General features: G+C 37.6%; 1 protein-coding gene across 4 annotated transcripts; it reads right to left on the bottom strand.

The window, feature by feature from the left end:
- Nucleotides 1-6,134: 6,134 nt before the first annotated feature.
- LIPJ (lipase family member J) lies at nt 6,135-23,992 on the bottom strand. Of its 4 annotated transcripts, XM_021696195.1 has the most exons (10): nt 23,984-23,992; nt 23,313-23,424; nt 22,028-22,036; nt 17,691-17,889; nt 16,863-16,972; nt 15,220-15,356; nt 14,501-14,647; nt 10,936-11,007; nt 7,346-7,417; nt 6,135-6,368 (listed from the first exon to the last, which is right to left on the bottom strand). In XM_021696195.1, exons 1-10 carry the CDS (start codon nt 23,990-23,992, stop codon nt 6,135-6,137), a joined length of 1,101 nt encoding a protein of 366 aa, XP_021551870.1. The 4 variants fall into 4 exon arrangements, 2 of the variants coding, with proteins under 2 accessions (XP_021551870.1, XP_044772389.1); XM_044916454.1 differs by lacking the exon at nt 14,501-14,647; XR_002480660.1 differs by lacking the exons at nt 6,135-6,368; nt 7,346-7,417; nt 15,220-15,356; ... (3 more) ...; nt 23,313-23,424; nt 23,984-23,992 and having other exon boundaries at nt 10,954-11,007; nt 14,563-14,608.
- Between the last annotated feature and the right edge of the window lie 482 nt (nt 23,993-24,474).

Raw genomic sequence — 24,474 nt, 5'->3', positions numbered from 1 at the left:
TAGCTTTCTCTGCATAGAGGTCTCATACAGCTTTTATTATATTTTTTTCCAAGATATTTGATATTTCTGATGTTATTGTACATAGCATACTTTTGAAAAATTTACTTTATGTTTATTCTGGTTGGAAATAATGAACTAGAGGCAAAAGCATTTTTTTAGAGAAGTGTACTTGCAATTAATATAAGAGGTCAGAAATTAGAAGAACCAGCTTAACAAATTGAAAAAAAAAAAACACTAGGTGTTTAAAAAAAATAGCAAGATTATCATCAGACTGTTTATGGTAGAAAAATAGCTACTTTTTCACATAATTATTACATCCACAGAAATCATATTTTTTCAGACATCAGCATTGCAAAAATTATGGAGAAAGACATTTTTCATTAGAGTCTGTTCTGTCCTGGGTAAATGATTCTTAACCTGGTGTTGAGTTAGGCAGTCTTTCTCCAGAAAGTAATCAGCTTCTGCATGGAAAATGTGCTGTAATTCCTGATTACAGCCCTTGGGACAGTCTGACAAGTGTCCGTTTGTAATGATCACATCAACTGGCAAAGACAAGAACTATTCATCTATTGGCTGTAGAATCAATATTTAGGAGTAATTTGTGCAGTTCTTTACTAAGGTTCTTTTTTACATTTCTTCCAAAAACAGTGATCTCCAGATGATCAGATCCTTGAGCTAAATTTCTTCATCTTTGCATCAACAGGGACATATTTGGCCACACACAAACCAGTCCCTGAACCAGAACTAGACTGGACCGAGAACTGGGCATAATCTGGAACCGAATTAGGATAAGAGGTAGAAAATAAAAGGGTGGGGGGAAAAGAGATAGAGAACTCTATGACCACATAAGATCACCTCAAAAGCTAAGAAAAGGCTTGCCTCGATGTGAGGGGCCAATGGAAGGTTCACTTGGCACACTGTCATTTTCAACTCTGGTAGGTGAGTCTCTCTGGACATGGATGGATAACTCAGAGAGAAATTACATTAGAAAAGAAAATTAAGGGTTTTCTTTCATAAAGGTGCAAGCATAGACTTTAAGGGTCTGGCTTACTAAATAAGAAATATAACAAGTATTTAAATAAGGAGAAACACACAAGATGACAAAGGTTGTATTGGTTATATTAGCTCATTCATGCTGAAAAACAACAGTGTTTTCATATAATTATCCTATCCACAAAGATTGTGAAATTTATTCAGACAACAGCACTATATAAGATGGTAGTAAAGTTTTTTTTTTTTTTTTTATCAAGAGTCAACAATTTATGAGAGAAACTCCAGGTTACATTTATTTTGAGAACTACTCTGAGATAGAGCAACCCAATTCTTTTTTGCTTATCCCGGGGTACAAAGCCTTTTTTTTTTTTTTTTCCTTTTTGGCCATCAGATGTACTGTGTATGTTTATTGACAACAGTGGTGAGGCGAAGTGTCAGTTTTGCTTCCATATAAATGGTCGCTATAAATATAATATTTTTAAACTGACCTTAAGTCAAAGCAACTTTGTTAAACTCACTGATTAATTCTAATGATTTATATGTAAATCCCTTTCGATTTTTTATGTATTCAGTCATGTCAACTGAGAATAAGGAGGTTCGTTTTTCATTTTACTAACCTTCACACCTTTGTTTCCTATGCTTGCCATATTGTCCTGGCTAGGATCTATACTACAACGTTGACATGAATATGTGATGGGACATAATTGTCCATCCCAGTTTTGGCAGGAAAGCTTTTGATTCTTCATCAATAACTATGATGTTTGATGTAGATTTTGTTCTAAATACTCTTTGTCACATTAAGGAAACTTTATTCTTACTTTAAGAGTTATCGTCATAAATAGACTTTAAATCCTGTTAAATACTTCTTCCCATTTATTAAAATGATCAAATGGCTCCCCACTTCCCTGTTATACTCTTAACATCGTGATTTTCATAGACTGATTGTCAACATTCAGGCATTTTCTTTTCTCTTGAGTAAATACCTAAGAGTGGAATGGCTGGGTTACATGTTAAGTCTATTTTTACTTTTATAAGAAATCATCAGGCTGTTTTGCAAAGTATAAGAGTTCTAATTATTCAACAATCTTCCCAATACTTAGCAATACCTTTCTTTTAATGTGTTATTCTAGTGACTATTAAATATCTTGTACTGTTTAATTTGTGTTTGATGACTAATGATGCTGAAAATCTTTTCAGAGACTGATTGGCCATTCTTTTTTTTCCCACAGCTTTACTGAGGTATGACTGACAAAAATTGTGTATATTTAAGGTGTACACTGTGATTTTTGATATATGTATACATTGTGAAATGAGGACCACAATCAAGCTAAGTAACATAACTATCACTTCACGTAGTTATCTTTTGTATGTGTGGTGAGAACCCTTGAGATCCACCTTCTTTGCAACTTTCTAGAATACAGTATATTATAAACTATAGTCACCATGAGGTACGTTAGGTCTTTTGTATCCATTAACCAACATCTCCCCGTATCTCCCACCTGTGGTAGCCACCATTCTACTCTCTGTTACTATGTTTGACTTTTTTAGATTCTACGTATAAATGAGGTAATACAGTATTTGTCTTTCTCTGTCTGACTTATTTCATTTAACATAAAGTCCTCCAGGTTCATCTATGTTTCCATGTCCTTGCAAATAGCAGGATTTCCTTCTTTTTTAAGGCTGAATTTTATATGCATATATAATTATTTTATAGATAATGATGATTATACATAAACATGATGCTAGTACATAAACATATATATCTATATATACATCTAGATAGATAGATGATCTCCATCCATCCATCCATCAACAGACACGGGTTGTTTTCATATCTCAACCGCTGGGAATAATGCTGCAGTGAACATAGGAGGGCAGATATCTCTTTGATATAGTGATTTTTTTTCCTTTGGATATATAGCCAGTTGTGAGGTTATTGGATTATATGGTAGTTCTATTTTTAATTTTTCAGAAACCCCCATAATACTTCCTATAGTGACCCTACCAATTTACATTCTCACCAACAATGGATATAAGGTTCTCTTTTCTGTCCATCCTTGCCAACACTTGCTAACTTTTGACCTTTTGATGATAGTCATCCCAGCAGATATGAGGTGATATCTCATTGTGGTTTTGATTTTCATTTCCATTATGATTAATGATGTTGAGCACCTTTCCCTATGCCTGTTTCATTAGCCATTCTTATATCTTTTGTGAAGAATCTGTTAGGTCTTTCGCATAAATTTTCTTGGGTTCCTTTTCTTCTTATTGAGTTGTGAGAGTTATTTTTATGCGTTTCAGATAAACAGCTTTTGTCAGATATATTTTTTGTATATATTTTTTCTCAGGTGGTGGCTTGTCTGTCATTCTTTTAAGTGTCATTTGATAGGCAGACGATTTTAATTGTAATTATCAAAATTTTCTTTATAATTGCTCATGCTGTGTTTCATTTAAGATATTTTTGCCTACCTCAAAGTTGCAAAGAATTTCTCCTCTGTTTCTTCTAGAAGTTTTAGAGTTTTGGGTTTTGGATTTAGGTCTATATTCGTTACAAATTAAATTTTATGTGTGATGTAATGTAAAGGTCAAAGTTCATCTTTTCTTCTGTAATCATATCCACTTTTGAAAACACAATCTTTTACCCATTGAAGACCAACTGACTACATATGTGTAGTCTATCTCTGAACTCTGTATTGTTCCAAGGATCTAGACGTCTTTTTATACTAATACCACACTGTCTTAATTAATGCAGCTTGTGATTTAAGTCTTGCAATTTTGTAGTGCAAATCCTCCAACATGTTTCAAAATTACTTTGGCAATTCTAGATTAATTATAATTATGCAAAAAGTTTAGAATCATTATAACCATTTTCAGAAAAAAAAAAAGCCTAGTTGAATTTTTATAGCAATTCTTTGAATATACAGATAAATTTGAAGAGTGGATATCTTAATAATATTGTCTTTCAACTTGAGTATATTTGTTTATCTCTATTCCTAAGTATTATAACTGTGTGTAATATTGTAAATGGTATATTTAAAATATCATTTTGCAATCATTTGACACTAGTATATAAATACACAACTTATTTTTGTATCCTGACCTACCTTAAAACATTGCAAAATTTTAGCATTATCTCTAGTATCCTAGATGACTTGATCTTCCTTTAGAGAAGCCTTACTTTTGCTTCTGACAGATGGCTAGGGCATCAGTATTCCCAAATTATCTTTGTACGTTAAGAATTCTTATGATTCGGGCGCCTGGGTGGCTCAGTTGGTTAAGCGACTGCCTTCGGCTCAGATCATGATCCTGGAGTCCCTGGATCGAGTCCCGCATCGGGCTCCCTGCTCGGCAGGGAGTCTGCTTCTCCCTCTGACCCTCCCCCCTCTCATGTGCTCTCTCTCATTCTCTCTCTCTCAAATAAATAAATAAAATCTTTAAAAAAAAATAAAAAAAAGAATTCTTATGATTCAAAGGTGGTCTATGGTTTCTGAAAGGGTGATCAGTTTCTAGTTTGACTTTATTCTTAGGGTATAGTACTTTGAGGTTCCAATCCAAAGCCCGAAGATCAAAGTTTATCAGGGAAACTTCCCTTTGGTAAGCTGAATTACAATTTTTATTCTCAACTAATTGTTTGCAGGATTTTAATTATACACCTGGACAAAGCAGGTGTCTAGGATATAAACAGCTAAAATGCTAGGCTTACTTTCCTGGACTTCTTTTTCTTGACCCTGTAATTCTTCCCTTCATTTTTAGCTCTCCTTGTCTTCAAATAAATGCTTTTCACATTGTCCCAGGTCTGAATTACTCAGTCCACCATTACCAGAAACCTCCAACTTATTTTTTAAATCTCAGCATGAGTAATTCTTCTGCATAGTTACCCTCTGCATTTGTCTTTTTTGAAGGATCATTCGAAAACTTTGAAGCAACACTTATGTTATATACACATTCCTGAACTCTTTAAAAAGGTATCTCTAAGTGTGTATCTATTCTCAGTGCTCTACTTTTTTGGTACCAAGGGTTACCAAAGAAAGGAAGGACTGACCTGTAGTCTGAACTGTGGCCTTTAAAGTCATGTGTCTTCTCTTAGCTGCATTCCAGTAACCTATGCATAGATTTTCTTTTTTCTCACTATCTATGCATATTCTGTTATTTTTTGTGGAACACTTTTTAAAGCCCATAAGCATGTGTGGAGCACAGAGTTAGCCACCTCAGAGTGAACCGGACTTGGCTTGGCTTCCAAGCTCCATTTTGCTTGGGGCAGGAAACTCAATTTCCCAATTCAAGAAATTATAGATTTTTCCCCCCAGTCTTTATGTGGTAAATTTACACTCAATTCTAGAACTCTCCCTTTTCATCTTGTTGTCCCCAGGGACTAAGAAAAGCCCGTGATGTTATGCATTATTGCAGAGTCGGAAGGACTATTGTCTAAGTCCTTGTATGTGATGTGCCCTGTACCGCCTGTTGATGCCCATCCATCCCAGGTCCCTAGGATCATGACCTGAGCTGAAGGCAGATGCTTAACCAACTGAGCCACCCAGGCGCCCCAACAACCATTGCTACTCTTTACACATATTTGCTGGAAAGGTAGTCTATACAGGCTGGGAAGTGAGGCACAAACCCTTTATGGCTTTTACGAGCTCCCTACTTCTGAAGCTTGGCCGCAAGTTGGGCAGAAGCGGAAATACTACACTGGCATCCAAACTCTCCTTCTTCCCTTTTTCCTCCCCCAAACCCCTTTGCATAGCACAACAGTGTTTCTACTCTTTATTCAGCATAGACAAAAATTAGCTTTCGTATCAGCAAGCATTCTCCCAAACTCTTTTAATATCATATATACTCATATTTCTTTGAAGTAAAGAAAGCACCTTTTCAAAAAGTCATCCTTTTAAAATTATGCTTTTAGTTACTTATGTTGCATGTAGACACCCAACAGACTACTTTGGGCTGAGTTAGAATCTGCCGTTTCCCTCATATAATAAATGCCACTGATTTAATGAATGGAAGGCCTGGGGCAGTGAAAAAAATAGGGAAAAATTCCCAGATTTTATTTAAATAACTGGAAAAACATGCATAGCAAGAAAAAAGTGATTGGATTTTAAGAGAAATGATATAGATCCTTCAACACAGAGTACCATAGTTCTTTATAGATTGCCTTGGATAATGTCAATGATTTCACGGTAAACTTGCTTATATACATCTAATCCGAACAAAAAGTCTATATGATTGTAGTAAGAAACAGTTTTATGGTATATGTGGTTTGTAATTTCAGGAAGTAGATTTTTCACATCTTCAGGATCGGCCAACAAGTCATTGCCCCCATTCCAAGTTGCTGTTGATACGTTCATGTTCCTCACATCATAAAATGGAGAAGTGGACTAAATGTAGAGGGTTTTCATGGAAAATTATACATAAAAGGTGTTACTTACTTTTCTTTAAATGATGAATTAATACAATTTTAAAATAAGCTGAATCTAAAATAATTACTACTATAAAAGCAAGAACATTGAAAGAATCATTATTATGATTTTTACTTAGAAATAGATCAGATACAAATCAAAACTAGACCGTTTGCTCTAATTCAGGGTATTCAAACATTCCTCAGAAGGAATTTCAGTTTTATTTATAAGGCGTGAAAGTATTTCAATCAAAATTTTCCGTGGCTGTATAACTGCCAATATGTTCATCAATAAATGGTAAACATTGGCAATTGAAGCCAAATCTGATTTTATTGATTTTGATCTTTCTACTCTACTTTGGAGTTTTACATAAGCTAACCACATTAGGCATGAAGTTTAGCTAAGGTGGAAAAGAATAACTTTGAAGACGACAGACTTGGGTTCTAATACTTCAAGATTTCTGTCATCTTCCTCATACAATTATTACCACCTTCTCATTAACTTTTATCTTTTCCTCATTATGTGGAATGAGGAAAATTCCATTATGTGGAATGAGGGTTTGTCTTATCTTCCCAAATACAGTCAATAGCTTTTGAGGGTCAAGAACCATATTATGCCTCTTATTTCTTATTTAACTAACCACAGAGCTACGCATATTATAAACACAATATTCCCTCTTGAGGGAGGATGAAATACTCTACAGCCTGTCAAACTTCTCCAGGCTTATCCAAGGTATTTGTTGTTAAAATAAGTAGAAAACCTGGAAAATATGTAGAAAACCTGGAAAAGCCCCTTGGGTTGGATGTGACAATATGGAGCCAAATCATGGAGATCTTCATCCGTTGGTCCTTCTCACTCTGTTATTATACTCTCGGGCTTTACATGAGCCTTTTTCTGTAGCAACATCATCTGAACAGATCAAGGAGATAGTTTTCAGCTTATACATAATTATGTACCTGATTAAAATGAGCCAAGTTCAGAACAGGACTGCCCCAGTCAAAAGCTCTCAATTGGCTAGAATTAAAAAGCTGAAAGAAAAAATTTAAAAGCAAGATTATGCTCATCTGTTTGCTACAGCACAGCTGGTAATGTGAGGTGTGCATTTCATGTACTGCCTGCCCCTTTGTACTGGGCCTGTGGGTATATGTGCAGGGAGACGTCCTTGCTTCTCCCTTCCTTTGCATAGGGCAAGAAATGGAAGAGGGAGGAGGTAGTGGGGGGCAGGGGAATCTACGGAATGTGATTCTGTCATCTTCATATAAATGCACATTTCCCCGAGGCCTTTTACCTTGTTAAAAGGAGCCTGTGCGCTTGGGGCAACATCAGCCGTCCCCAGAAATCCTCAGCTTCATCCACAGAGGTCAAAATTGTCTACAGGCACCTGGGTGGCTCAGTTGGTTGAGCATCTGACTCTTGGTTTCAGCTCAGATCCTGATCTCAGGGTTGTGGGATTGAGTCCTGCCTTGGGATCTGCACTCAGCAGGGAGTCTGCTTGAAGATTCTCTCTCTCCCTCTCCCTCTGCCCCTCCCTGTGCTCATGCTCTCTCTCTTTCTCTCTAAAATAAATAAATAAATCTTAAACAACAACAACAACAAAAAGTTTCTAGGACTAAGTGCTTTAGGACTGAAATGACACTTCCCTAAACACCTTTGCTTCAAATAACAGCACTCAAGAGCATGATCCAGAAGCAATCCCTTGCTTCACCTACCATACTTGTAGCCTCACCACCACTAACTGCGGTGAGCCTATTAGGTCTAATCTGATTGCGTTCATTTTTTCCCCTAATAACGTTTTCATTGCAGGAAGGTTCAGACTCTCAGTTTACCCACCTTCTCTGAGACTCTAAATCTGACAGGTCTCCATGCACCCCCCCATTTTATCTCCTCCCATCTCCCCCCAACTCCTAAAACTCTTTCTACCATCTGGAATTCCATCATTAGCCTGTATCTTAAAACCCATCTCTGATGGGCTCCTTTACCTTCCTGCTCTCTGGACAACCTGATTTTCCCCAAGAATGCTTCTTCTCCTACAGCTCTTTCCTGCCACAAAACTAGCTGAGGTTATTTATGACTTTAACATTTGTAAAACTCGTTAATTCTGAGGAATTTCCTCACATTACCTATGAGCAGCACTTGACCTAGGTGTCCATTTCTATCCTCGAGAGCTTTTCTTCACTTAGTTTCTGGAACACTGTCATTTCCTGATCTTCATTTTTCACTCCCTGCTCGTTTTTGGTCTCCTTGCTGTATTCATCCAGCCGCTGCTGCCTGACCTCTGAATCTTTCTATGTCTCATCCCACCACCCTTGCTCCTCTTCTCCCCATCTGTACTCACTCTGTGTGTTCTCATCCAGTCTCTTGGCTTTCAGTGGCATCCATATTTAAAATGTTTATCTTCCGTAAGTCTCTTCTAAATACTAGACTCCTATACACAACTGCTTATTCAAATTAATCACTGGGATGTCTCACACTTAACATCTCCAGAACTGAACATCTTATTTGTCCCTCAAACCTACACCACCACCAAACGTCCCGATCTCCTTTAATGGCAATTGCATCTTTTCCTTGCTTAGGCCAGAACGTCTGGAGTCATCCAAGACTCTCTTCTCTCTCCTCTCTCAGAATCCATCATTAAATGTCCATGGCTGCATGTTTACAATACACATGTATACTCAGAACCAAACCCTCTTCACCACCCTTCCTGGGAACATATCCCATGCAGGTCATCATCATTCTTGTTTGGATTATGGTAGTAAGCTCCTTAATTTATCATTGTTTCCACTTCAGTCTACTCAACATGGCACCCAAAGCATTCCCTTTTTTTTTTTCCAAGTAAACTCTACCCCAGTGTGGTGCTCGAACTCACGACCCTGAGATCAAGAGTCACATGCTCTGCTGAATGAGCCAGTGAGGCATCCCCTAAGTATTCCTTTAAAAATGTAAATCATATCATGTCCCCTCCCTGCTCAAAAACCTGCAGAGGCTACTCACTTCAGCCAGAAAGCCAAAGTCCTCACAATGATGTTCTTGTCCCTTTCTGGGTCTAGTACATTTCTGCCCCCTTTTCCCTACTCCTTTCTCCCTTAATCACTGACATCACCCTCACTGACCTTTCAGCCATGCCTCTCAGAAATGCTCCTGACTAAAGGCTTTGCACTGGCTATTCTCTCTGTCTGGAATGTTCTTCCTCCAGGTTGTTCACATTGCTAACTTTCTCGGCTCTTTTAAATCTTTTCTCGAATGTCACCATCTCATTGAGGCTGGCCTAACCTCTCTATTCAAAAACACAACCCACTACCCAGTATGCCTAATCTTTTTATCTTGCCTTTTCTCCTTTATTTTTCCATAGCTTCTATCCCCTTCTAAAGTTTTAATAATTTACTTATTTGCTATGCTTAATGTTTACTGTCTGTATATCTACCACTAGAATGTAAGCTTAAAGAGGACAGGAATATTTATTTTGTCCAATGATATATACCCTGAGCATAAAACAGTACAGAGCACATAGTAGGTACTCAATAAATATTGTTTCAATGGATGAATAGATGCAAAGGTTGCTTAGATTTTCCTGGCCTATCACCGGGAATGAACTAAATCTAAACATAAGTTAAAGATTTTTAATAATTTACCTGAAAACAACCACTTAGTAGATTTAAACATTTTTAAATGAGAAAGCTCTTACCAATATCTCAATGATACTGTAAATTCATTAGTGTTTGTTAAGTTTAAATAACACTCATAATCATCACCCTGTTGAACTCTCATAATATTTTTGTTAAGTCAAAGCATTACTATTAACTCCATTTTTAAAAGTAAGGAAACTGACTTCATAAAGATTAAATGAGCTTGCTCAGTGTCTCACTGTCAGTAAGGTTCAGAGAAAGGATTCAGTGTCTGATATTTTCATCTCAAGTATACTGTTCTTTCTAAGATAATTATCCTGGCTCTCAACATTAAGATGATATTCACACTGGATTTTTTTCTTCATTAATATTCATGCAATAAATATTCTTGAGTATCTGCTATTTGCCCAGAGCTCTTGGCCTTGCAAATGTAGAAGTGAATAAAACTTGCTCAGGGTCCTCGTGGAGTTCACAATTGAACAGAGAAGAGAGTGTAGTCTAGTGAGAGACTAGGCATTAGGACACCTGTGTTCTAGTCTTAGGACTTTTTTATTTTTTTGTTTTTTATTATTATTATTTTTTTTTAGTCTTAGGTTTTTTTTAAAGGAATAGCTCTGACTCTTTGGGCAAGTCAAGTGATGAACATGGCCTCAATGATTGCTAGTCTACTATTCTGAATTCATATTATCTCATTTGTAAAACAAAATAATTATATTGCTCTGATCATTGCTTAGGGTTAGAAGACCTAGTAGGTTATGGTATTAACATATTATAAACTATAAATAATTACACACATATGTAATTGTTACATTTTATCCTTCTAAATTTATCATCCTATGGCAATGGCATGATTTCCAGAATGATGGGATAAACCATGAGTGGTATAAATAAAATTGTACTAAAATGCACTTGAAAAGTTGTACCTGACTCCAGTGTAGCATATTTTGAACAGATGTCCCTGCTGGATTATGTGACATATACACATCCACACGACTCTGAGGGGTTAAAAAATTATTTTTATACCTAGTTCAATTGGAGAAAGCATAATCTTTGATATTTACTACACTAAATAATTTCAATTAAATTTAAAGTTATTTTTAAGTAATATAAATTAAAAGATAAAATTATATTTTAATTAAGGACACAAATGTACTTACTAAATGTGTAATTTTTGCATTAATGTAGAAGCTATTATTGGATTTCCAAGTTATGTAGTCTGTCATCCCATACTGAAAACAATCAAAACTCTTAGGACTCACACACACACACCCCTTTTGTGCACTAAAGAACTGAAAAGATTGAAAGAAATTACCAGGAAAAATGGAAAAGAAAAAACAAAAAACCCTCAAAAAAGCAAGGTACTAAAGACAGTTTTCCTTCAAGTTATTTGCCAATCCCAGAGAATCTGAAGTTTCATTGTGAGAACTCAGCTAGTTCAGGAAAAAAAAATCAGCCCAGAACCTGCCAAGGGCAGTTAGGAGACTTTAAAAAGAAACCCTTTCCATGATTAACTGGGCTCCTGAAATTCTACACAACTCCCAAGGAAGCAATCAGAAACAGAACAGCATTCAAGTCAATCTGTCATCTAGGTTTGTACTGCCTACATGGTCCCTGGGAACCTCAATCAGTGAACAAGACATATAATGTCAATGTTATCCTATCAAAATCTCAGCAAGTTATCTTAAGGATATCAACAGACTGCTTCTCAGATGGAGAGGCAGAAGACCCAGGACAGCCAACACAATATTGTAAGGGAAGAACAAAGTTGGAGGACTGACACACACAACTTCAAGATGTACTGTAAACCTACAGTAATCAAGACAGTGTAGTATTGGTGAAAGAATGGACAAACAGATCCATAGAATGGAACAGAGGGCCCCCAAACAGACCCCTATAAATATAGTCAACAGATCTTTGACAAAGGAGAAAAGGCAATACAACAGAGAAACACTGGTATCTTCAACAAATGATGCTGGAACAACTAGACAACCACGTGGAAAAGGAAAAAAAAAAAAGAGTTGAGACACAGACCCCACACCCTTCACAAGAGTTAACTGAAAATAGAACACAGACCTAAATGTCAAACTCAAAACTATGAAACTCCTAGAAGATAACATAGCAGAGAAAATCTAGTTGACTTTGGGTCTGGTGATGACTTTTTAGATAAAACACCAAAGGCACAATCTATGAAAGAAATAACTGACAAGCTGGACTTCATCAAAGTTAAAAACGTCCACTTTGCAAAAGACAGTATCAAGAGAATTAGAAGACAAGCTACAGCCTGGAAGAAAATATTTGCAAAAGACATATCTATGAAGGACTGTTACCCAAAATGTACAATGAACCCTTCAAACTCAACAATGAGAAAATAAATAACCTGATTTAAAAATGGGCCAAAGACCTTAACAGACACCTCACCGAACAGATATAGAGATAGCAAATGACCATGAAAAGATGCTCTGCATCATATGTCATCAGGGAAATGCAACTTAAAAGAACAATGAGATAGCACTACACAACTATGAAAATGACAAAAGTCCCAAACGTTGACAGCACCAAGTGCTGGTTAGGATGTGGAGCCACAGGAATTCTCATTCACTGCTGGTAGGAATGCAAAGTAGTACAACCACTTTGGAAAACAGTTTGGTGGTCTCTTATAAAACACAATGTATCCTTATCATACAATCCAGCAATCACATTCCTTGGTATTTATCCAAAGGGGTTGAAAACTCATGTTCATGCAAACTCTGCACATTGATGTTTATAGCATCTTTATTCATAATTGTCAAAACTTGAACCAAAATGTCCTTTAGTAGGTGGATAGATATGGTACATCCAGACAATAGAATATTTTTCAGCACTAAAATTCATTAAGCTACCAACCCAGGAAAAGATATGGAAGAACCTTAAATGTATGCTACTAAATGGAAGAAGGCAATCTGAAAGGGTTGCAAACTGTGTGATTCCAACTACATGACATTCTGGAAAAGGCAATACTGTGGGAGACAGTAAAAAGATCAGTGGTATCAGTGGTTGCCAGGACTTAAGTGGGGAAGAATGAACACACAAAGCACAGAGGATTTTTAGGGCAGTGAAAATATCCTCTATGATACTATGATTGTAGATCCATGTCATTATACATTTGTTAAAACCCACAGAATGTAGAACACCAGAGTGAACCATACCATAAACTATGGATTTAGAGTACTTACGATGTGTTGATGTAGGTTCATCAGTTGTAACAAATGTACCACTCTGGTGGTCCTTGCCACACCCAAGGTCATCTAGGTTTTTCCCTGTGTTATCTTCTAGAATTTCTATAGTTTCACATTTCACATTTAGGTCTTTGATCCAAATTTTAGTTAATTTTGTGAAGAGTATAAAGTTTGTGTCTGGATTCACTTTTTTTGCATGTGGATGTCTAGTTGTCCCAACACCATTTGTTGAAGAGACTATTGTTTTTCTATTACACTGCCTTTTCTCCTTTGTCAAAGATCTGTTGTTGATATTTATAGGGCTCTATTTCTGGGCTCTCTGTCTTGTTGCACTGATCTTCTTGTTTCTTCTTTCACTAATCCCACACTGTCCAGATTACTGTAGTTTAATACTAAGTCTTGAAGTTCAATAGTACCAATCCTCCAACTTTGCTCTTTCCCCTCAATCCTCTGTTGGTTACTCTGGGTTTTGCTTCTCTCCATAAATGTTAGAAGTCATTTGTCAATATCCTTAAAATAGCTTGCTGGGATTTTGACTAGGATTGCACTGAATCTATGGACTAAGCTGGTAAGAATGGACATTTTGACAACTTCTCTTTCTCTGAATGAGTAAATTGATTCTTGCTGGGAAATTATTAAATGGTACAGGTACAGGAAACAACCAGTAGTCTAAATGCCACAGCTGCTTTTGCCCAATCTGGATTTTTAATTTAATGTGCTTAAAAAGTCTTAGAATGAATGCCTACATCTGTAACAACATCTATGTACAATCAATCCATATGGGCTTGGTAATAGTAGCTTGAGCCCTTAAACAGTTTCCCACTCCAGGAATTTTGATGAATGCCAGAAGCATGTAAGATATTTCACAGGCACTAATGCTAATTACAAAAGGGTCAACAAGAAAGGGAAGGAGTGTTAGGAACCAAGATATAAGAGCAGGAGTTGTGAAAAACAAGTGATAAAAGACAACTTAAATACAAGAAACTTCGGGAAACTAACACCCAATAGTAAAGGCCAATAAAAAGACCCAGCACAGCACCTGCTCTCTGTTCTTTACAGAGGCAAGACAAATTCGACTGCAAAATAATCCCTGCATGTTCATGCTGATTAGTTTCAGAATGTTGGTATAGTTCCAAAACCAGAAAGGCTAAGAATCTAACTATTAGTATATGTGGATAAATCATAAAATGACACATAAGGCATAAAATAAGTGCTATTAAGAGCTGCTTTCTAAAAATTGACAAAATACATTTCAAATTCAACTTGTTCTCACCATATTTAAGTTCTCCAGGTCACATCCATATATCATAAACAAGATATCACGGCAAATCTTACCAATAGTCTTCAGTGTACACAGCTTTGAACCAACAAATCTTTTAAATGAGGTATTAGGTAGGAAGTCTTTGTTGCCAAAAAAAGCCTGTAAAACAAATTTACTTTATTCATATTTGAAAGACCAAAATAATTAATCAAGAAATGGTGCAATGAGTTCATTATATTTATAATCAAATGCACTGTCTCACATTAGTTTAAAACATTTAAATTAGAGGGGTTCCTAGGTGGCTCAGTCGGTTAGGTGGCTGACTCTTGATTTTGGCTCAGGTCATGATCCCAGGGTTGTGAGATGGAGTCCCGTGCTGGGCTCCACACTCAGAGCAGTCTGCTTGTCCCTCTCCCTGCCCCTCCCCCCCTCGCTCCTGCATTCTCTCTCTTTAAAATAAATAATTAAATAAAGTCTTAAAAAAATTTATATTAAGGACAAAACTTGGAAGCAGGAGATAGAGGTAAGTTGACTACTGGATTTTCCTCCACAAAGAGATGTCCAAAGGTATTATAAGTAAAATCTTATTCCTTTGTAAAAACGAAAGAATCCAGTGTCACTGAAACCAGAAAATAAAATTCATACAAACATAGTCAAGACTTTTTATTTTGAAAGGACAGAAACATTGTCATTTTGGATTATCAACTACGTAAAGGAAAGGAATAACATACCTTTATCACTGACTTCCATTTGTATGCCCTTTTAATTAAAGGGCTCTTTGAGTATTTAATAGAAAAAACTGGAGCTAAGGCAAAAAATATTTTGATTCTTTCAGCTATCTTTGGTATTGTGGAAAACGTTATGAAAGCTGAAAGAAAATAAGACAGAAATGAACTATTCTTACACAATTAGTAGCATGTAAGAAATGACATCATGACAAGTAAGAGTAAATTCAGTATGCTATGACCACTTAATTGACTCATTCATTTCTTAATTCCCTTATCAAACATTTATCGGTCACCCAGTATGAGACATGCATATTGATCACAATAGCATACTGATGATTAGTATTAAAAACAATGTCTAGGCCATAAATAATGATAAATCAACACTAAAAGAGTCTTATAACCCCACAGTTGAGAAATCAGAAACAATACTGAACATTTCTATAACTGGCAATGCTGAAAATAAGTTAGTGAGCTTTTCTGATATTTGAATCTTACACTTTAGGTGAGAGATTCAATACATGTCAAATTATTTCAATATTTACTTTTAATATATTTCAAAATATCCTTGCCTTCTTGTACAGAAGATAACCAAACACTAGTTTGTATTTTATTGTTAGTTTAGAGTTATTAATGTGACAAATAGTTTTCCCCTTTGTGACATCTTATCAAGCTACATTCTTGCACATCTCTATTTTTATAGCTTTTCTGTTTTCTGAGTTCTAAGAAGGCAAACAACCAAAGAATCATATAACATATTATGAGTCAGTAAACTCTAGCACATAACCCACTTTTTTTTTATTTAATAATTTTCCAAGATTCCTGGTTCCAGATAACTGAACAGCTGGAGAATCCAGACTCCAAGTCACACACATGGTTAATAAATGTCAGAGAAAAAAATCTATGGAAAATTGGATTAGACTGTTATTCAACAAATTTTTTTTAAAGCAGGAAGTGGATTATTCCTATAAGAAAATGATCATTTTCAGCCTAGAAAAGACTCAGTGAATACTGGCTGCTATTATAAAATAGTCTTTGTAACTTCCACAGTAGAGAGAGTGGGAGTAAGAAGGTTTACCGCACCATGTAAGAGAATTACGTTGGGTTTTAGAGAATTTTTTTCTTTTCTGAAAGTGAAGTTGTCACGCATTAGATAGAAGCATTGTTGTGAGCTGACAGAAGTTCTTTTCTAGTCTCTTTAAACATATGAAGACTTTGCTCATCTTCGTGTAGGTCTAAAGTTTAATCTGTCCTAAATGCATAACATAAATGGCCTTCTCATGTCTCTCCCTCATGAGGCCCTATGCCACACTTAAATGACCATAATAATAAGTATGAAATTTCTATTTGTGGAACAAGTTGTAGTTATGATTTCACTTTGATCCCAAGATGGATATCCAACTTCTGAACACTTGGAAACAAAGACAACTGCCAACAACCTGTTATTACAATGAGTTCTTTGTGACTGAAGAAGATAAGGTAGAAGTAAGGAGGGGGTAAGCTTCCCAGGCCCAGCTGTTGGATGCTCCTCTCAGAGCTCTGCTTTGTGTCACTTGTAGCTTGGGGAGCTTGCCCATGTCCTTAGGAGGTGTGTCTGCAAACTCTACAACAGTCATTGTGGACTATAGCGACAATCTTTCTTGCCATACCAATAGTGGTGCCCTGGGAATGACCTATATAAAATATTTCCTCTCGTCCCGTGTGCTTCACAATGAAGTCAATGGAGGCTGGGAGGTCGTATTTTGCCATCTCATCAAAACTACAAAAGAAAAAGGGAAGTTGAAATCCCCTTGCTTCTAATGTGATGCTAACACTTGAAGATGATGAATAAGTAAGTGCATGAAACAATTTTCAACTCTCTTTACATATTATCAAGAAGTTATGAGGTGCCTGGGTGGCTCAGTTGGTTAAGCATCTTGACTCTTGATTTCGGCTCAGGTCGTGGTCTCACGGTTGTGAGATCGAGCCCTCATCAGGCTCTGCACTCAGCGTGGAGTCTGCTTGAGCTTCTCTCTCCCTCTCCCTCTGCCTCTCCCCACAGTCGTACTCTCTCTCAAATAAATAAATAAATCTTTAAAAAAAAGGAAGTTACATGGCATAATGTATCTACTGAATAAAGACTTATGTGAGAACACAAAGTCAAGAAACTAAAATAGTCCCATGATAGTCTTATAAAGATGCTGTTTGTTTATTCTACGTACAGGGAGATAAACTAATATAGGTTGTGGGATAAAACAATGGTTAAAGGAAGGGTGGGGTTAGCCAATAAAGGTTATTACTGAAAAACAAGAAACATGCTTAAGATCAAACAATCACTCTTTAATTTTCAAGCAAAAATTGACACAAATTGTTATGGTCTGTTAAAAGACCTGATTGAGAAAAGATACTTCTGTTCTACTTTATTTCATTCAAACACAAAACAAAATATTTGACACACTTATAAAATAAAACGAAACATTACTTGATGTTATTTGTACCTGAAGGCCCAGAATTCTTTGGAATTTGTTTTGAGGTACGTGTGCTTCCTGGACCAGGTAGTCCCTCTGCTGTTCCCCATCCATACGTCATAACCAGCATCTGCTAGAATGAAGCCCAGGCTGTTGTTGGGAAGATTTGAAATCCAGCTGCTGGCAGATGTAAATAAACCATGTTGCAAGTATACAACAAGCCTCTGAGCTAGAAAAAAAATGCAGAGAATTTCTTTTTAAATGTTGTAGTATCTGCATAAATATCTCATCTGAAATTCAATCTTTCAAAACATGACAGTTCGAGGTTTTAAAAATTTTTTTTTATTTTATATTGTATAGATAGGGTAAATTATTAATGTTTAATCCCATTGTATGTCAGTTGTTTAGCACAGTTTACAAAGAGCTTTTTTCAAATGACCAAGTGTACAATTAGGTTATGTCTCACTTAAATATATTAACTTTTAAGATTAGAACATTCAAATATCTAATAGTAATGTGAGCACTCATATATGTTTTAATTTAATTTACTTTACTTTAATTTAATTTAGTTTAATTTCAGAGAGGGAGAGGGCCAGAGGAGGGGCAGAGAGAGTGGGAGAGAGAGACTCTCAAGCAGACTCCACGCTGAGTGTGGAAAGAAAGAAGCTGTTCCTTCTCAGGAGAGGTACTTCTGGCATTATTGGCTAAATAGGAGCTCCCACACTGGAGGAGGAAGGAGACAATCTCCTCTCTGACCAACTGACACAAAAGTACAAAAAGCTGACTCCCTTGCTTCAGGGTTGGACCAGCTCTGATGTACTTCATGTTCTGTATTTCCTCAAGAGACCAGGGTGAGGCTAGAATCCAGTTGAGACCACATATTTACTTAACTTCTTCCTCTGCTCTCTTCTGTTTCCCCCATTTCCTTTTTCCTGAGATCCCCTCAATAAATCATGTGCACTCAAATCCCTGTCACAAGCTCTGTTTCTAGGGAACCTGACCTAAGAGTTACTACTAAAAGTGACCAAGGAAGCAGACATTTGTGGATGGGATTGTGGAGTTGGATTACTTGCTGGCTGGCTGGTTGACATTGAGGACCGCACCATTGACATCATTAATTGTAGGGAGAGTACTGACAGAACCTTGCATGTTGTAGCACTCCAGGGGCTAAAATACTCATGTTTCCTGTGATGGCACAGGATAGGAATGACTGGCTTGTGCAGTATCTCTCACAGTTAAGAGGTACAGAGGAAATAGGATTATGAGGTCTGGGTAGCTGTTGCTGAGTGCCAATCATGCTTTAAAGAGAGAGTATTACAGGATCAGGGCAATCAATCACCAATTCAAAGCAAAGGGTGAAAGTCCTAAGACTTTTCTGATAGCACCTCAACACCTCATCTTCTACTGCCAGAGGGCAAACTGAGGTGAAAATCATGGTCTTGAACTAATTGTAAGGAGAGTAGAACTCAGGAAGTTTGAATTCTCAGCACTGGGAAGAACCCATCCCATATTCAGGGCCTTGATAGGGAGGAGGACTCAGAGACTTGAGATGAGACTATCTGAATAGAAGAACTCTAGAAGCTCGAGTCCCAAATTTCCCTGAACTCACTGGGACTATAGAGTGACCCACTCCTCTTTGTTAGAAAACTCTGACGTAGATATCTTTCAGAACAAGGCTTTTCCTCCTCAAAATCCACCCCAGTCCCTTCCTGTATACTCAATCACTAATGCTGGTTGAGTTCTCCAGTGGCTTGACTGAAGTGTTGGGCCTGCTGAGGGAGAGAAGAGATTGTACACTAAAAGAGCTACAAAATCTGGAAGAGTATGCCTAAGTGTTGGATAGAAAAAAAGGAAAGATATATATATCTTACATATATATATATATATATCTTATGTAGGATATGTATATATCCTACAATGCAAGGTTTTACACACTGGCAATGGTTGAAAGGTCAGTCTCAACACTCTGCCAAGATTTCTCAGAAGCTTAGAAAATTCCAGAATAGCAAAGCAGATTGGGAAGGAAAAAGATACAGAGGCTCAAGACATAGGTATGCTAATCTAATAAATAAAACTAGAACACCCACCAATTGATTAATGTGCCTTGGGTGAGCCCAGAGGATATTTCATCTAATAAGTTGAAAAAAATACACTGATGAGGATATCATCAAAATTTAAAAACTCAGGGGCGCCTGGGTGGCTCAGTTGGTTAAGTGACTGCCTTCGGCTCAGGTCATGATCCTGGAGTCCCAGGATCGAGTCCCGCATCGGGCTCCCTGCTCAGCAGGGAGTCTGCTTCTCCCTCTGACCCTCCCCCCTCTCATGTGCTCTCTCTCATTCTCTCTCTCTCAAATAAATAAATAAAATCTTTAAAAAAAAATTTAAAAACTCAGAAGTGGAGAACTTCGACTTCCATCTTGGGAGGTATAATAAACTGGAAAAGTATTGCTCCCACTCTTATAAAAAAAAAACACAAACAAACAACTACATTCAAATTTATGACTTTTAAAAAACTCATCAAAGAGTTGATTCACAGAGCAAAAATCGGGCCTCAAATCTGAGGAGAGACAGGTGCTTACAAGGAGAAAGGAGACATAAGCCCTCCCTTATGCGGAAGACACAATCTGAATAGATTAGGTAGAATAATTGAAGAATTAGTGAAGGCCAGGGATAGGCTCCAAGGACAGTGTGAAGGACAGGGTTCAGTAGAAAAGGGGAAGTCTATATCCTCCTGCAAGCTCTGTCCCATGACCCCTACATGAACTTCACAGAAAAGATTGGGAAGAGTCTTGCCAAAGTGTCCATTGTGGTGCAGATCTGTGAGAGGGAACAACAGTTATTGCAGGAGGGGCAAGACGCTCTCCTCTGATCCTTTCCCCATTTGCCCTCCAGAGCAATACTCAATTGTGGTGCGGGGCGGGGCCGGGGGGCACAGGGAGGGCAACGAGCACTACATAGGATACACTAACCAACCAAAAGTGCGTAGGATGTCTCAACCAGTAGATGTCAGCCAGACACTGGTCTTAACCACTCCAGTGCTGTGCTGTGGGCTCACAAAAGGAGTAGCCATGATGAGAGAGATGTAGACTAACCTGGCCCCCCAGTGTGGGTGCCTCACCAAGGCGACTAGGAAAGTATGTCTGACCTGCCTGCAAAGGAAATCTCACAGGGTACCCTGCCCTCAAGGAGACCAAACCAGCCACTTGGAGACCAGTTGGGGGCACCAGACCCTTTCTTTCCTGGAAAGGGCAACAGTTCACTATGACAGGGATTGAGATATATTTTGGCTATGATTTGCCTTTCTTTCCACCCAGGACCACAGCCTGCCAGCACTACTTTTCAAGAGTTCATGGAGTGTCTGGTCTATAAATATGGAGCCCCTCATGACATACCTCAGATAAAGGGATTCACTGCAGGTCAAAGACGGTGCGTTCATCAGCGTTATGGCCTTGGAAGGCCACTGGTCTTATCACATAACTACCAACAAAAGGCTGCCAACCCAACCAAGCAATGAAACCACCACCCAGTGGAGATGCCATCTGGGAGATGACATCCCATAAGCATGGGTCCTATCCTAAGGACTCATTATATACCTTAAACAAATGGCCAGAATATATTGCTACTTCCTCTCATTGGTAGAACACATGAGTCTGAGAAAAAAAGGGGTAGGATTAAGACTCACTATCACCCAGTAATTCACTCCAGGGCTTATACTTTCTGTCCTCACAATTTAAGGCTCTATAGACTAGAGGTCCTCGTTCCCAGACAGAAAACACTTCCACTAGTTCACGCGGTAACTAATAATAAAGCTATGACTGCTGGCTGGCTAGACTTTGGGCTCCTCATGATAGAAGACTGTGGGGCGGGGCGGGGTGGCAAAGAAAAGAATTGATATGTTGGCAGGAATAATTGGCCCTGATCACCATGACGAGGTAGGGCCTCTGATACAGAATGAAGATGGAAAACCATATTTGGCATTCACGTGATTCACTGGGACATCTTTTGTTGCTCCCATGCCTTACTTTACCTGTAAAATGTACAAGTACTGCAACCATGACCTGTTTTGGGCACAGTAGCCCTTCAGGATAAGGGCCTGGCTTGCCACATCAGGAGACATGGCTGAGAGGGAGAGGATTCTGTAGTGGGTAGTAGAGGTCAGAATTTATGAGTACCAGCCATGACCTTAGGATCAGTTGCAACGGCAGATGTCATACTCTGTTCCACTCACCCTCCTCTTGCAAGTTTCCCCAGGTATTCTGACCTACCCAAGTTCTGGAAAACCTGTACCTGGATTAAATAAGCTTCATGTGAAAAACAAATGGATCTGAGTAACGCAAGAAGTTCACTCTGTTATTTTGGTGCCCCACCTAGACTTCCTTTCCTAAGCAGGTGGAGCATGCTCCTAGCTGTTGTGGGTGTTGCTTTCTAAGTGTTCATTATTGCCCCTCTCTCTGTAGGATTGCCCCCCAGGCAAATGGCAATTGCCTCACCTATGAGAATACACCTCTTTCTACGAGAAGCCTTAAGCAATTACTAACTGCTGAGACAATGCAAAAGGCTAGCTGCCTAACTTCAGGGCAGGACCACTTCGGTATTGCAGTTCCTGGATCCATGTGCTCCCCTGAGATCAGACTCCAGCTGGACTTAGCTGAGCCACATCCTTCCTTAGCTCCTTCCCCTGCCCTCCCCTGATTTCCACATGACCTTCTCCTGACCATAGGCCAGCAATAAATCACATGCTCCTGACTCCCTGTCTTCAGCACTGCTTCAAGACAACTCTGAAGCACTTACTATATTTTTAAATTACCTTTCAATATTTTATCACAGTATTCATGATATTAGGTCATACCATGAAAAATGATTACTATAATTATGTTAAATATATGTTAACATTTTCTGTCTAGTAGCTCTGACCTTTATAAGGATCCAAAATTACATTGATTGAGGTTGTTTCAAATTAGTATCTTCCGTGAAATATACTTTAATGTTTAAAATGAGAACTTGAGAGGGTATTTTATAATACGAGAAACATTCTTTTCACGGAGAAAATCTAAAGAGAAAACTAAAAAAAAAAAAAGGCTGGCTTTTATTTGAGCAATTAGATGAATAAGCAAAAGTAATCCATTACAGATTCTGCTAGTAAGTGGCTGATACAGGATTATAACCCTAGGGACAAATTCGAGTGCTTTATTTTTTTCACCTCATTTGTGGATAATGATGTACCTACTGTTGAGTTAAAGAACCAGAGTTTGCTACCAACCTGATCTCTTTGTTATTACTAGAAGAGACAGCCATAAAGACAAGGAAGGACGTTTTTACCAGCCGTTTTTTAAACCTATGTTACCATGTTACCATTTCTAACCCCTCCTGAAACAAAGAGATTGGAGAGAATCAACAGAAATGAGTAAAGTGACCCACAAAGAACACTTGGAACAGCTTAATTTCCATCACAGTCTAAAACCACCTTGTGAACAAGAAGCCAGGGGAGCACCTGGCTCTCTTCTAGTGACATGTAGAGACATGTAGGAGAAGTTAACTATATGCTTAATCTTTAAATCCTTTTCTTGTCTGAAACTCACTAAGAAGAAATGGAAGAGTTAAGGCCTTCAGGGCCCAGTAACCAAATTTCTCTGAATTGAATATTACCTGAACTGTCATTGTTTGTCTTCCCATAAGGAATTCTATAAAGGCCAAGGATGTAACCATCTTCAGTTACAATATCATATACTTCATCTGGGTAGCCCCAATAGGAAATAATCTGGCTCTACATAAAGAAAAAGGAAGCCTTTTAGGATACGATTTCTGGTCAGTTAATGGAACCTGATAATAATCTAACCTATTAATGTAATAATGGACCTTTATATTGTCTCTGAACCTCAGGACTATTTCTTCTTACTAGTTCACTGATTCATTCAGTAATAGATATTTTAGAACATCTACTAAGCATTAGTCTTATACATTACTTTTTTTCCTAACTACTAATCACTCAAACTTTTACCTACTCAGCCATATACAATTTAAAAATATGTATTTATCCACAAATGTTTGCATGTCTATGGTTACAGCTAAGCTTATATCTGGAATTTGTATGTGTGGACGTGTATACAAAAGAGAATTTATAAGTCCTCCATAAAGGTATTTAAATGTATGTATATATATTTTTATCCGGGGACAAAATAAGGGTGAAGGGGAAACTGAGCTACAGAATAGTAAATGAATATATAGACTGCAGACCTATTAAAATAAAAGCTCCCCCCTTCCCAGTTAAAGAGTATCATTCCCTGTCATTTCGGCAGCTTAGCATTTATTTCCTAGCAACTTACAATGTTCATGTTCGCCTCAGGGTTCCTAGCTCTTCGATATCGAAAGGCACCTTGAGTAGTCCCAAGAATTAAAACGAAAGACATCACTTTGAGAAGGTAGGACATTTGGGATCTACATATAAAAGGAGATGTTAATACTATTAAAATTGCAGGAGGTGATAGCACTTGACTGTTTAAATAATTCTGTGAATTAGGGAATATTACCATTTTCAGGGAAGAAAACCGAAGCTTTGAGAAATTAAGTAACTTCTCTAAGGACACACCATGTATAATTGGCAGTCAAGATTCTGATTCATTCCTGCTTCATTCCCAGATCCATACTTTTCCAACTACCCTCTTTTATAGCACAAACCCCTCTTTGATGTCTCCATTATAGAACTGTTAAGCCCAGTTCCAAAAGCTTTATCACATACTGCAAGTTAATTGATACCTGAATTAATGATGTAATGATATTCTTACCAGACTAACACTTGTTTTTTTTTTTTTAAGGA

Source organism: Neomonachus schauinslandi, chromosome 6, assembly GCF_002201575.2.
Source record: "Neomonachus schauinslandi chromosome 6, ASM220157v2, whole genome shotgun sequence".
In the NCBI taxonomy this organism is placed as follows: domain Eukaryota; kingdom Metazoa; phylum Chordata; class Mammalia; order Carnivora; family Phocidae; genus Neomonachus; species Neomonachus schauinslandi.
The sequence above is the reverse complement of the archived record's forward strand: the minus strand, read 5'-3'. Positions and strand labels throughout refer to the sequence as shown.